The sequence below is a fragment of the Neltuma alba genome, unplaced genomic scaffold (assembly GCF_004799145.2).
Source record: "Neltuma alba isolate B1F8T4 unplaced genomic scaffold, ASM479914v2 tig00005159_pilon, whole genome shotgun sequence".
Taxonomy (NCBI): Eukaryota; Viridiplantae; Streptophyta; class Magnoliopsida; order Fabales; family Fabaceae; genus Neltuma; species Neltuma alba.
In genome coordinates, this window is record NW_021634002.1 from 1 (window position 1) to 14254 (window position 14254).

Sequence of the window (14254 nt, forward strand, 5' to 3'; positions counted from 1 at the left end):
ATCAGATTCACCGATACCTATAAATCCAGTTCTTTTAGGAGCAGGTTCTCGCCAAGGGCAGTTGATAATTCTGGGTTGTTCCATTTGCATTTTTATCCTACAGGGCCACCTGTACCCTTTTTTACTATGCTTCCAGTATATAATTTTCCGACTGAGTCAGGAACTTCTGACACATCAACAAGCAATAATGGGGAAGAATTGATGGATAACAGTGATTCTGGTCAGAATTTGATTCATCTGAGGGGTATGAGCAGCCTGAGGTGTCAAGTCCTCCTAATTCTACTAGAAGGGCTGTTTTTGAGTCATCAGAGCACAAGTCTGACATTCTTAACAGTGACTTTGCGAGCCATTGGCAAAATTTGCAATATGGGCGATTTTGTCAAAACTCACGCCATCCATCTTCAATGATCCATCCTTCACCTGTGCCTCCTGTTTATTTGCAGGGTCGTTTTCCTTGGGATGGTCCTGGAAGACCTCTTTCAACTAACATGAATCTTTTTGCTCAGTTTATGAACTATGGGCCACAACTAGTTCCTGTTGCCCCTCTTCAGTCGGTTTTGAACAGACCTGCCAATATTTACCAACGTTTTGCGGATGAGATGCCACGATATCGAAGTGGCACTGGAACATACCTGCCAAATCCTGTAAGATACGTCTCCAAGAACTTTAATAAGTTGTTCTGTGCATTTCTTATACAAACACACGTCTAAAATATAATTGAAGAAGCCCAAGAACACTTACAACTCCAATAATATCCGTTCAGGAAAATAGAAGCCATTATTTTATATAAATATTAAGCTAGTGAAAATTTTTAATTCTTTTATTAATCAGCCAAGCATACAGGCAATCCTATGCATTTAGTTTTTGGACAAATTGCATATTAGATATGTTACTGCCTACTTATGGTCCTTCTATTTTGACATTCTATATTATTATGGCTTCTGTTCATTTACTTCAGAAAGTCTCTGCTCGAGACCGACAATCTGCAAACCGAAGGGGAAATTACAACTATGAGAGAGGTGAACACCATGGTGACAGGGAAGGAAACTGGAACATGAGTTCAAAGATGCGAGCAACTGGACGTGGTCATAATCGCTTCCAAACTGAGAGGCCAAACTCAAAGCCAGAGAGGTTGGCAACAAGTGAGAGCCGAGCTGAAAGGCCATGGCGGTCGCATAGACATGACTCCTCTATGTCTTACCACACTCAGAATGGTCCCGTACGCTCAAATTCCTCACAGAACACTTCTTCCAATGTGGCATATGGGATGTATTCTCTGCCTGGCATGAACCCCAGTGGGGTCTCATCAAATGGACCGGCAATGCCATCAGTTGTGATGCTGTACCCTTACCAGCATAATGCTGGCTACAGTTCACCAGCAGAACACCTGGAGTTTGGATCTTTTGGATCTATGGGTTTCTCAGGTGTTCATGAAGTATCACTAAATGAGGGAAGCGGATCTGGTGGAGCGTTTGAGGAGCAAAGGTTTCATGGAGGTTCTGCTCATCGATCCTCACCAGATCAACCCTCTTCACCCCACCTCTCAAGGTAGCTTACCCCATCTGCTCATGCCTTTTACTGGATAGGACCAAAGAGAATAGTCAAAGAAGTCTAAGACCATGCAATAATGAAATGGTCGCATGACCGCAAAACTCGTGTCCAGTTTTTAGGTGAGTTTTTTTTTTGAATGAATTTTTGACAATGGAACTGGCAGCCAATGGTAAGGTTCTTAATTGGAAAAATGGTACACATGGAATGTTTTATCAAAAAACCCAATGGCAAACACCTATATATCTGACAGCTCTGAAAATTAGCTGGATCCACGTAATTTTTGTGAATTCTTACTCTACTTGTAGATGTGTTACTTATGAATTTACCTGGTGATGATACATATTGGTTATGTTAAAGCTTATATTTTTAATCATAGTTTTCACGTCAGTGATATTTATTTATGTCTTAACCTCTTCGTTCCAGGTGAACTTGATTATTTTGCCAGATCAGCGGCCAAGGAGCAATTCGAGGTTGAAAGAGGAGGATGGTATTCTGCCTCCTTATTAGGACCTGGGAGACAAGTTGAGTGGAGAAAACTACAATGAGAAAACTACCCTCAATGAGGCATCATTCATGTTCTCATCCCACAGTTGAGTGGGAAGATTTATTTGTTCGAATCATAGTCGATCTTTCATGTGAAAGTTGCCTCTCTTGTGGCTCAGATGTTGCATCATGTACACTTACCAAGCTATTAACCACCTTCGTTTATATTTGTGCCTAACACCTTGTTCAAAGGATGAAGCCACGGTGACAAAAGAGGGATGCCTAACTTGGTGATTAGTTTGCCATTGAAGGTTGATACAGTTGTAACAGTATCAGTGTAGAAAAGTGGCCTTTAGGTTCAGAATTTAGATATCTCTTCTTACCTAGTTACAGGTTTTTTCCCAGCCACACTCCATGACAGTGGAGTAGGATATTGTTTTAGAGGATGCATTAGATCTTCGTCGAATCCTCATAGCGCCTTTTACACTGTAGCAGTAACAATATCAGAAGTTAATAATACGTCATTTAAACCCACGTTTCTCCAGTCCCAACTTCTTTTCAGTTTTCTTTTGCTTTGCCAGGTTTGTCATATTCTTTTCATGCCTGTTCTGTTCATTTACGATATCATTCCTAGGCTGCTCCTCTCAAGTGTAGTTATGAGTTGAATAGATATTGTTTTTTCGTCTCAAGTCTAGTTATTTAAACACCATTTCCTCTTTTTTGTGTGAGAAGTATGGAGGCTTTTTCTTTTTTGTTTTTTTGGACGCTGCTTCTTTTCTATTTCTTGTATTTCCTCTTGTCTTAAATCTAAGAACTAATTGGGTTAATTTTGGTTTTAAATATGAGATGTTAGTTTGCTGTGTCTTTCATATTTTGTCATTTTTTTCAAATTATTTTTATTAATACTCCATCAACAATAATTCAAATACACCCATGTATTTTATAAGGTGTATTTTATAGGGATCAAGTCACATTCATTATAATTAATTAGTTTGTCTAACTTCATTGATAATTTACATTAATTAAGTAGTTGTTACATTAAGAATAGGAGGAAAGAGTAGATATGATTTGTAGAAGGAGTTGATTTCTTTTTTCTCTTTTGTTGGTTGCAAAATGTTTTCTTGAATACATATGCTAAATGGAATTTCTGGTACTGTTTTAGATATTTCGTTTTTGGTACGGAAGATTGTCAAATGAGACTTGAACTGCAATTCTGTCAATTGGTGAAAGACATCAGTAAAAATAAAATATGAAAACGGATGAACAAGAATTCCCTTGCAACGGTATTACGTAGTCCATTAGTGTATTGGAGCAAAGCATCCAAGTATCCGACCTCTTAAGCTCTCAATGGTTTTATATATGCCTACGACAACTTCTTAGTTGTTACCCTCTTTACACAAATAGAAACAAAATCTTAAAACTTTTCCTAAAACCTAGCAATCTTTCATGTTCGTTTCTTCTTTATATAGCATGCCTCCCAGTTAGTGTCAAACCCCTATGGCTGCCGTTCTCTCAGTATGCAGAAAGCACAAGCAATTTAGCCTAGTTTTACTTTTATCTGCATAACTTCTTCTGAAGCTTGTCAATTTGCTTTAGCTCTTATAACAAGCTTTTCCTCCACTTAGCAAGACGCATTAGGAAAGATAAACATCATCAGGATCGCGCAGAGAATAAGAAGCTTTGGTCTCCTTAGCTTTTGAAGAAACAATGATCGGAAAACCTTGTCCAATGCGTCTTATAACCTGCAGTCATCCACATGTTAAATTCCCTTATCTCAAGCTTACGACTTAAGATTTACTTGCTCCATATTTCTTTAGGGTATTCTAGAGGATACAAAGATATTTTCAACTAGGGATTGTAACAAGTTTAAAACACCCCTATAAAATTAAAAAGATAATAAAAGCATACCTTAAAAGCGTCTTCGTCAGTTGTATCATCCCCTATGTACAGTGGTATGATCTTGTCAAAGCTATCAAAGCCAAGAGTGCCAAGCAAATACTGCACGGCACAGCCTTTATCCCAACTTATATTTGGGCGTATCTCTATGACCTGAGCAAGAGTTGGGAAAACCATAGAATGCTTTATTATTTATGAATGATTAATCCAATAATTTTTATCTGCATGTTCTTAAAAATAGTTTTCAAAGCATAGAATGACTGCTTGAAGAGTTGAATATACCTTTCTTCCTCCTGATATGTGAAAATTGGGGTAAGCTTCCATAATAGACTCCACCATCTTTCTGAGAATACCAACTTCCTATCATTTGAAAGCAACAATATTAGCATCTGAACTAGTATTAAGATCTGGTAGTCTGAGTAGTGTTGTCACCTTTTCATTTTTCACAAGCCTGTAGTGTACAGTGATGCAGAACATATTGTCCTCTATCTTGGACCCCTTTACTCTTGGAACATTTTCTTTCAGAACCTGAATTATCTGTTTCAGATTCGTACATTGCGGTAAGGTAGGTTAAACTTCAAAAGATGAACGCAATCTGTTCTTGTTATTTTAAAACCGGAAAAGGGAAATTACCTCTTTGATAGTTGGCAGGAATTCTTCTGCAGGATGAAAATGAACTACTTGGTTACCCTAGAAAGGGAAATCTTATTAAAAAAAACGCATAGAACAAAACAAGTATCCTTTGAAGAGCCTAGTAGGTAAAAAGGTAAACTTTAAGGAACCTTTTCATCAACAGCCTTGGTCTCATGTTTCTGATCTTCAGATTTCGAAGAGCCTTTTGGGGTTGAGATATCCATCCCGTGGCTTCCAGCATAATAGACATTTCTCAACCTCACAAATTCACGTACCTATACGTGTCAAAGTTAATATTTTGAATTGTAAATAAGAGCTAGAAAACTGGAAGAAAATCTTGCAGGCTTCAAATAAGATGTCTGAGTACTGTATGAACAATTTTTAACCACACCTTTTGTCTACTCCTTCCACTGACAATTGCAGTAGGAAAACAGCAAGCGACTTCATTTACTGCTGTGCGCATCTGCAAAATCATTTATGTTTGTAAAATGTAAAGTGAGGAGGAAATCGAAGCAACAGAAATAGTCTAAAATGTAAATTAATATTAATCGCTTCAACTTTTAAAAGCATTAACTCTAAACGAAGACTTGTATATTCTCAGTTTCTTTGAAAACTTGTAACTGTCAAAAATGGCACTGATGATATGGTGTTGCTTGCTGACATGGAAAGCACTTACAGCATCAGTCATATCAGCGCGATCGGGGTCATCAACAATGGGAGAGAGAGTTCCATCATAGTCCAAAAACACAACAATCTCTTTTTCTTTAGCAATGCTCATCATTTCCTCAAACTTGTCCAATGCAGAGGGATGCTTTTCCTGGTAGCCCCACAGCATAGGATTACTTCACACGCAAGTAACTCAGAAAAACCATAGAGAGAGGCTAATACTCGGCAATTTTAGCCATGAGCAAACACAAGGGTATTTAATTCAAATACATTGATATTACGGCCGCAAATAAAAATAATACTTAATATGACCCGAGCTTATATTCTGAACTAATTATACCATCAAATCCATATGCATATCATGTAAAGAAATTCCTTTAAAGAGAAAACCATGAACAGAAAGAATACTGAAGAGAAATAAGAGATAGATTTTTTCTTATTAAATGAGAATTCTGAGATGGATGATTGATTGGGTGAGAGCAAGTTTAGGAGCTTACTAGCCATGAAGTGTAGGAACACAAAATTGCTTCTTCATTGTCTTGCAGCTCAGGTACTAGGATTGAGTCGAGGTTCGAGTAAGCTGATGACTGAGGTTCGAATCCCATCGCAGCTTTCAGAATAGAATCTTGCAGAGAGACCTGTATGTAATTCAGTCTTAGCTCTTCAAATCCAAACAATCTCTCCGCAATATTAGATCCCATTTTTATTCAGAAACACAAGTCATACAGATCGTAGTTTATTTTTATTCTTCCACATTTATTATTATTGTTTGATTTTCATACATTTATCTGTTAGGATTATTCTCCTATCAACATCAAAAGAGTAATTTACCTTCGCATTGTTTGATTATGAGAAATTCTTCTTATGATGACCAGCCAAGGGCAGTTACTTAAATTAAGATTGTATCTCGTGATTATTGATTCTTCCAATTGTCCAATTCTCTCTTCTCAATAATTTTTTTTCTCAAAACTAATCATTAATCATAAAACATAAAACTTATATTAAGTGGTATTATCCACAAAACTCATTCTTTAGACTCTTTATAATTTAGGGGAACCCCAACAAACTTCAAGTCTTAATCTAAAATTTTGATCTTTTTTGGATAATTTTTAAAATCAACAATCATATATAGACACAAATTAAAATTTTTTTAAAAAAATTTGGCAAGAACAACGTTGAAGATATTTTAATAATAACTTGTTTGACTATACATAATATAAAGCAAGAAAAAGAAAAGGAAAGAAAAGGAGTATACATAGAACAAAGCAAACTACTAAGAAATATATAAAAGAAGCAGGCAAAATATAAAATGGAGGCCCTAGAGAGTGGTGGTTGATACATAAAAGTTGTGAAAGAGACATTATTATGTAGACAGGGACTATGAATTCCACTAAAGAGGAATTAAAATAAAAGCTTATTATGATCTTTCTCTATGAAAGATCAGTTACTTGAAAGTATTCCCTATTATATATATATTATCTTTTGTGACAAAAAAGATTTTGCGATCTTTAGGGCACATATATTCTTGTTTGCTGTTACCGCAGCATGTATAAAATATATTGATCGCCGCCCACCAAAGCAAAGAAAAAATACAGAGATATATTATATATATATATATATTCATTTCTCTTGTGTGCGTTTTGAAACTGTAATATATATATATATATATATATATATAGGAACCAATTTGTGTTTATATAAATTATTAAACCCATTCCTTTCAATTAAAATAAGCCGAAAAAGCATGAAATTCGAGGTATTAGCAAACCATTCCTTCCAATTGTGAGTCCTTTATCTGCCAAAATTTGCGTCGTAATTAACCGATATAACGACATTTAAAGTTTTCTAAATTTTAGACGTACAAAAAATACGTATATGAATATCTGAAGTGCATGTTACATTTTAGAAAGTTAAGTGCATAAATATCAATCATTGATATAGAAATGTGTTATTCAACGTTTTAATAATTAGGAAACACCAGATCTATATAACCAATAAGATTCTACATATAAATATCTCTCTAAGATAACAATGTCGAAATAATATATATATATATATATATATATATGTACACCGAACATGTACATATATATATAGACAACTCATTTGTATTTATAAAGAGTTGAAATATATGATAAATAAATATTAATGAGATAACACCAAACATTTTTTATATAATCATCAACATATATAATTTATAACAAGCTGCATTATTCATTTACAAGCTATATATAAACAATACAATTTATTTTTTAGGCTTCGATCCTGCATGCATATGTTCTATCCGGACAAAAAGCTCTAAAAAAAACACATAAAGCTGAAGAAAGAAATAAATCAGCATATTATGATGAGAACATACCCAACCAACACTGTTTCCCAATTGTGTTATGAGATATATTTGTGCCTAATTGTGATAAAAACCACGCCAAGATATCTGTGAGGAAAATGAAGAACTTGACTGGATAAAAAGAAAAGGAAGCAAAGAAATTAAAAGAATGGCCAGAAAATTAAACAATGGAAGAAGGAAAAGAAATCTTGCAGAGACCATGTTGATTTCATCAGGTTTCGGGTATGAAGCAAGCACAAATAATCTATGAAGCTTTTGTGTAAAACTGAACACAAAAACTAAGAGAAAACAGCAAAACACATAAACCAAAGACATGGAGCAAGCAATATAGCAGAAAGAAGGACAGAGAAGAGAAACAGATAGTTAATATTAAACCTTTTATGTGTAATACTGATAACTAGCTAGCACTGGTATTTTCATGGCTATAAGAAATAAGAGGAATTGATGAAAACGAGGACGAAGTATCATAGAAAAAAGATGAAGGAATTGAGTAGAGAAGGAGACTTACAATGGGAATCCAGTTAAGTGTGTATCAGAGACAGTCGTAGTGACTGAACAACACAAACTCAAAACTTAAGTGAGTTTGAGCTATGGCGCCAACACACAGGCTTTAAAACAGGCAGACTCAAAAGAAGAAAAAAAAGAAGAAGAAGACACATCGATGGGAAAAGACAAGAGAAAATATCGGGCCATAGACACATGCACATGATATAGATATATATATAGAGAGAGAGACACACACAACATACAAATACACATATATGTGGCAATCTGTCATTTGTTGTTTGTATTCAGCGGTGGAACTTTTTTTTTTTTTGGTTATTTCTTTTCAGTTTTGTTTTCATTGGCTTTTATATTTTTTATTATTTATAGTTAACACAGCTTCTAGATCGAGGTCCCTCAAACTTCATTAAAGTTTTGATTTAATTTGGTCCATTTAGTTTCAAAGGAAGCATTCAATTTTTCCTCTTTTGGTTTTTCCATATTCTGATTAAAGTTAACACCCCAACTTTATCAATCTAAGCTCGCTGACTTTGAATTCAGTATTAAATAATATGTCGAATAGAGTTTACAAGATAAATACGTAACTTTAATCATTACAGTTTATTTGAAATGGGAAGTCAAATTTTTGTAAAACTAAAAAAACCAAAAAAAAAATTAATCATTTTAATCATGTACTTATAAAATTCATACAAAAAGTTACTATTTATAAATAATAGATAGTATGTTATACGTATACTTCAAACTTAATCTAGTTTGTCATTTCAATACTAGAATTGGCTAAATTGTTCACATGAGGAAGTACTTGGAAGGAAGGAAATCAAGTATTGGAGATCACAAGAATATACCTTTGAGATTTGAGAATAATTAAGGTTGATTTTGCATGCAAATATCCGACAAAAATAATTGTGGATAAGTACATTGACATGGATGTATTATGTAGATGCGTTGATATTAATTAATGGCATTAGATTTAATTTCTCATATATTAAAGAAGCTGGTACATATATATATATAGATATATTAATACGTGTTTAAGTTCTTAAAACTTTTCAAAGGTCTTTTAAAATGAACACCACTTCCTATAATCTCCCATGATTTAATCATAATCCATCCATCTCTAGCATTAGCAGCGTGGTTCAAATTGTTTTTCTGTAGTACAAAAAAGAGATTGTTTTTCTGCAGTGTCTCTATATATCTATGCGCACACACACACGCATAAAATTGTTACATCCAATGAGAGTCTGTTCAAGTGGATTATAATTTTCAGTTATATAATATCTATTAGTGGTGAGAGCACAATTTAGGTTGGATGAACTTGGGTGGTATACGGTGAAAAAAGTTCATTACATAATATTAATTTATGTAAAAGATAAAATTTAACTAATATTCACCATTTATCGTGAGACAAATGAATTTTAAATTGAAGCTTTGTGCTCAGGTTACCACAAAAACTAGTGATCTAAATGCTTACAGTACGAATGGCCAAGGAACTTTTGGTTATAAAATTCGACATTTCTTGAGATGCCATATTATTAATACTTTAATGGTTAAAGTATTCATTTGATCCTTTAACTTTATGTGAAGTTTCTGTTTGATCTTTTTTTAAAAAAAGTATACTTTTAGTCTTTTAATCCTAAAATTAGTACTCTTAAATGATGATTTTTTGTAATAATCATGGTTATTTTGAAAATTAAACATAATATATTAGCATTTAGTAATATTTTATCAATATTTAAGAACTCAATATCATTATTTTTTGTTAATAGTTTTTGGGTTAAAGGACTAAAAGTTTACTTTTTAAAGTTAAAGGATCAAAATGAAACATTGTGTAAAGTTAAAGGACTAAAAATATACTTTAGCCATACTTTAATTCGGTTTTGGCTTTGAAGAAAAAGAAGAATAAGATTACCAGGGCTAGCAACTTTGAAAAGATTTTAAAATTTTTTTTTTATTTGAAAATTAATCAATGCTTATCCTTCAAGAATTTTACTCAATAGGATTGCAGACGCATGATACAGAAATCATATAACAAGTACTCTTACGGTCCTTAATATAAGACTTAATTATTGAATTGATTTTAGTTCTAAATATAGGATCTATTTCTTATATTTATTATTTTTCGTAAATTATCCCTATAGGAACTCTCTCAACTGTAATCAAATAGAAGAGAGAGGGAGGCTATTAATGAAGATGATTATGGTATTTTAGAAAAAACATGTCATATTTCTTATAATTAACTAACTTGCCTAACTTTCTCAATCTAATCAAATTAGTTAAAAAGCTCTTAATACTGGAGGAGTATGAGTTTTATATGTGTTGCATATAATTTAAAAAATTAATTATATTATTCGTGATTTATGATGAGTAATATTTTTATACAAATTACAACATTCTTATGTTCAACAATGAGACAAATAACGCACTAAAATAATATGATGGCAACAAATAATGCACTACAATATTAACGCTAGCAGCATATTATTCAATATATTATATAATAACTTAGAGGAAGTTGTACTAATAAAATAAAATATTGTGCTTCAAATATTTAGATTGCATTCAGGCGATTCTTTTGTTGCAGTGAGGCTAACTTTTCTGGTTCCGACTAATTATTTTTTAATGCGAACCAATTAAAGTTCCACTTATAATATTATGGAAGATATGGCTTCAAGTTGCAACTAATTGTAGCCACCAGAAGAAAAGTTCCATCTAAGTAGTGCTCCTCTTAATCAGTTAACAGTTAAATTCACGATTAAAAGTTCACAGCCGCACTCCAAAAGATCGAAGATTTTGAAAATGAAGTGACAAAAAGAAAAGATATAAAAAACAAATGAGTGGGAATTAAATTAAAAAAAAGTTATCTTAATTTAGACAAAGAAGCTTACTTTATTAACTACTGCCTCTAGTACTAATTATAATAATTAGTTAATTAATTTGAGGAGATTAAGAAAATAAATTAAGTTAGTTATTTGTAATAAATATATATTGTTTTTTCTCAAATATCCTTATTAATCAAGTCTATTGGCTAGAACTATCATTATTAGAAGAACTATCTTGAGAAAAAATATATAAATATAAAAGACAAAATTAAAATCTTATAATTAGGATTAAAATGAAAATTAAATAAAGTCTTGTGTTAAATACTGCAGGTAGTATATAGTATGCCTTCAGTATTCTGACAAAACATCATATAATGAACACGACATTGATTAAAGTGAACAATATAAGAAAAACTATGTTATAGCTTGACTCTTTGATCCGAACACGTTTTAAAAAGCAAGACTTCGAAACAACAACGTCGAGGCGTACCCCACACACTTAATTTTGACGCATATAATCCAACCAGCGGCCACTATAAATGGGACCCATTAATAATTTATTTGAAGTAAAGACGGTGAAAGTACCTTCAAGCTATTTAACTGATTTTTTAATTTTTAATTAGCACTTGCGTCCCAACAATTTTAAGTAGTTTCGCATTATACCAATTTGCCTGCGTGATGTTAACGGGATTAATATTTGAATTTTTATTAAAAGTGATACTCATATTTGATACTCGAGTGCCTTAAATATGATTGTTTTTAATAAAAAAATATTTGTGCCTATAAAAGAAAATTGCATGCGTGACGGAGTACTATTATTCATCTACCAATATCAACGTTCCCTTTATATCCACTGGGGATCTAGAAGATATATAGAGTTTTTTTTGGGGGGGGGTGAAATTGAAAAGGCAAATTGTGTATATGACTGTTAAATATTTTTAATTGATAGATTATGACAACAAAATATCAATTCTTATGATCTTTGCATCGTATATAGTGCATGTATTTATTCTTAAACTTCTTGTTTGAAGAAAGTGTTTGTATTACGAATGATTATTAGAGAGCTTATAACTACTTATCACTTTCTAAGTTTCTCACTCTGCTTTCATTAATTAAAATTTAATTTTACGTATTGTCCAATCATATATGGATGTACTCCTTTGTCCCTAAATAATAAATATAAGATCCATTTTATAGTATAAATTATATTTTAAAACCATATAGGTGCTACTTTGTGGGAATTCACTTATTTTCCCATTAATAAAGTGGATGCTTTGAGGATTAAATCTTTATTATTATTCTTCTCCTAAAAAGAGCATTCAGAATATAATAATGGAATGTATATATAATTATTTACATTGGCGGTGGCCTTTTACATGTGTTACTTTTTTTTTTTAAAAAAAGTCTTTTGGTATTTTGACGCCGACGGGATTGTCGAAGTAGCCATGAGAAAAACTAAAAAAAAAAAAGACATAAAAATGACAATTGAACTTGAAAATGTTAAAATAGTCACTTGAATTTGCAAAATTCCAATTTAGTCATAAGTGACCAATTTAACATTTATAAATTTACAATAATAATCATATTGTCCTTCATTTTATTTATTGTTTCAAAAAAATCAAAACCTCCATTAGTCGGCCGGTCGTCGGAGCTCCGATGCCAATAGTGGTGACTGTCACCGGAGCTCCGACGATTGGTTGACAATTAGTCGCTGGAGCTCTGGCGGCCGGAAAGAAAACAATTTTTTAAATTTTTTTTATGATTTCATTATAATAGTTAACAATTTTTGTAACGCTATTAATAATTCCAGTATAGTAGTTAACAACAAATTTTTCAGAAAATTCAATAATTAGTTGCCGGAGCTCTGACAGCCGGAAATAATTTTTTTGAAGATTTATACAATTTCAGTATAATGGTTAACAACTTTTATAACACTATTAATAATTTCAGTATAGCGGTTAACAACATGTTTTTGAATTTGTTAACAACATTACTGAAGTTGTAAAAATACTAGTTTTTAAATATCCTGAAAAATATGTTGTTAACTACTATATTGAAGTTATTAATATTGTTACAAAAGTTATTAACTGCGATATTGAAATTGTAAATTTTTTTTTAAAAGTAGTTGTTAAAATTGTAGAAATGTCATTTTTTTGAATTTTTAAGGAAACCTGTTGTTGAATGCTATACTGAAGTTGTTAATAGAGTTACAAAATTTGTTAACGGCATTACTGAAGTTATAAAAATGTTACTTTTTGAATTTTCTGAAAAGCTTGTTGTTAGCTGCTATACTGAAATTGTTAAAAGTGTTACAGAAATTATTAACCGTTATACTGAGATTGTAAAAATTTTCAAAAAAAATTGTTTTCGGTTGCTAGGGCTTCGGTGACCAATTATTAAATTTTTTGAAAAATCTGTTGTTAACTATTATACTGAAATTATTAATAACGTTACAAAAATTGTTAACCGTTATACGGAAGTTGTAAAAAATTTCATAAAATAAGTTGCTAAAGTTGTAAAAATACCATTTTTTAGAATTTTTAAGAAAACTTGTTATTAAATGCTATACCAAAGTTTTTAATAGGATTACGGAACTTATTAACGGTATTATTGAAGTTGTAAAAATGTTAGTTTTTGAATTTTTAAGAACACCTATTTTAATTGCTATACTAAAATTATTAATATTGTTACAAAAATTGTTAACCATTACACTAAAGTTGTAAAAATTTTCAAAAAAATTGTTTTCGGCTGTCGGAGCTTGGACGACCAATTGTTGAATTTCTCAAAAAACTTGTTGTTAATTATTATATTGAAATTATTAATAATGTTACAAAAGTAGTTAACCGTTATACTGAAATTGTAAAAATTTTCAAAAAAATTGTTTCTGACTGTCGAAACTCTAGCGACCAATTGTCGGCTTGTTGTTGGAGTTTCGGTGACAGCTGCCGGTGCGGGTGACTGGCTGGCTAGTGGAGGCTTTGATTTTTTAAAAAACAATAAATAAAATGAAAGGCAATATGATTATTTCAGTAAATTTATAAATGTGAGATGTGTCATTTGTGATTAAATTAGGATTTTGTAAATTCAAATGACTATTTTAAAATTTCTAAGTTCAGAGTGTTATTTTTGTTTTTTGTTTTTCAAAATTAAAGTACGACTATTTTTGGTTTATGCTGTTTGACTATAGTGACATTTAGAGACAAATCCCAACTTCGTTACGCTTTACGAAATTAAGTTTTCCCAAGGAAAATATTTTTTTTTAGGGTAAGTGAACGAGAAAAGCAATACAAAGGATGATAATATATTTTTTTTTATGTGTCTCTTTTTTTATTAATTTTCTTTTGCTTTTGTTTTA

The 14254-nt window shown here is 31.9% G+C and overlaps 1 protein-coding gene and 1 pseudogene across 2 annotated transcripts; one reads left to right on the forward strand and one right to left on the reverse strand.

Moving 5' to 3' along the window:
• The first annotated feature begins 95 nt into the window (after positions 1 to 95).
• LOC114746959 (uncharacterized) lies at positions 96 to 2572 on the forward strand. Of its 2 annotated transcripts, none has more exons than XR_003740332.1 (3): positions 96 to 644; positions 959 to 1670; positions 1975 to 2572. XR_003740332.1 is itself a non-coding variant. In XM_028935237.1 (3 exons), the coding sequence occupies exons 1-3, from the start codon at positions 405 to 407 to the stop codon at positions 1976 to 1978; spliced, it is 834 nt and encodes a 277-aa protein (XP_028791070.1). In that variant the 5' UTR covers positions 96 to 404; the 3' UTR covers positions 1979 to 2572. The 2 variants fall into 2 exon arrangements, 1 of the variants encoding a protein (XP_028791070.1); XM_028935237.1 differs by having other exon boundaries at positions 959 to 1548.
• A 714-nt stretch (positions 2573 to 3286) lies between these two features.
• On the reverse strand, positions 3287 to 8185 carry LOC114746974 (probable trehalose-phosphate phosphatase 3; annotated as a pseudogene).
• Positions 8186 to 14254: the final 6069 nt, after the last annotated feature.

Bases quoted from the DNA above. Each gene is read 5' to 3' on its own strand.
- LOC114746959 (XM_028935237.1), top strand. From the start codon at position 405: ATGATCCATCCTTCACCTGTGCCTCCTGTTTATTTGCAGGGTCGTTTT. The intron at 645-958 runs GTAAGATACGTC...CATTTACTTCAG, and splicing joins GAACATACCTGCCAAATCCT to AAAGTCTCTGCTCGAGACCG.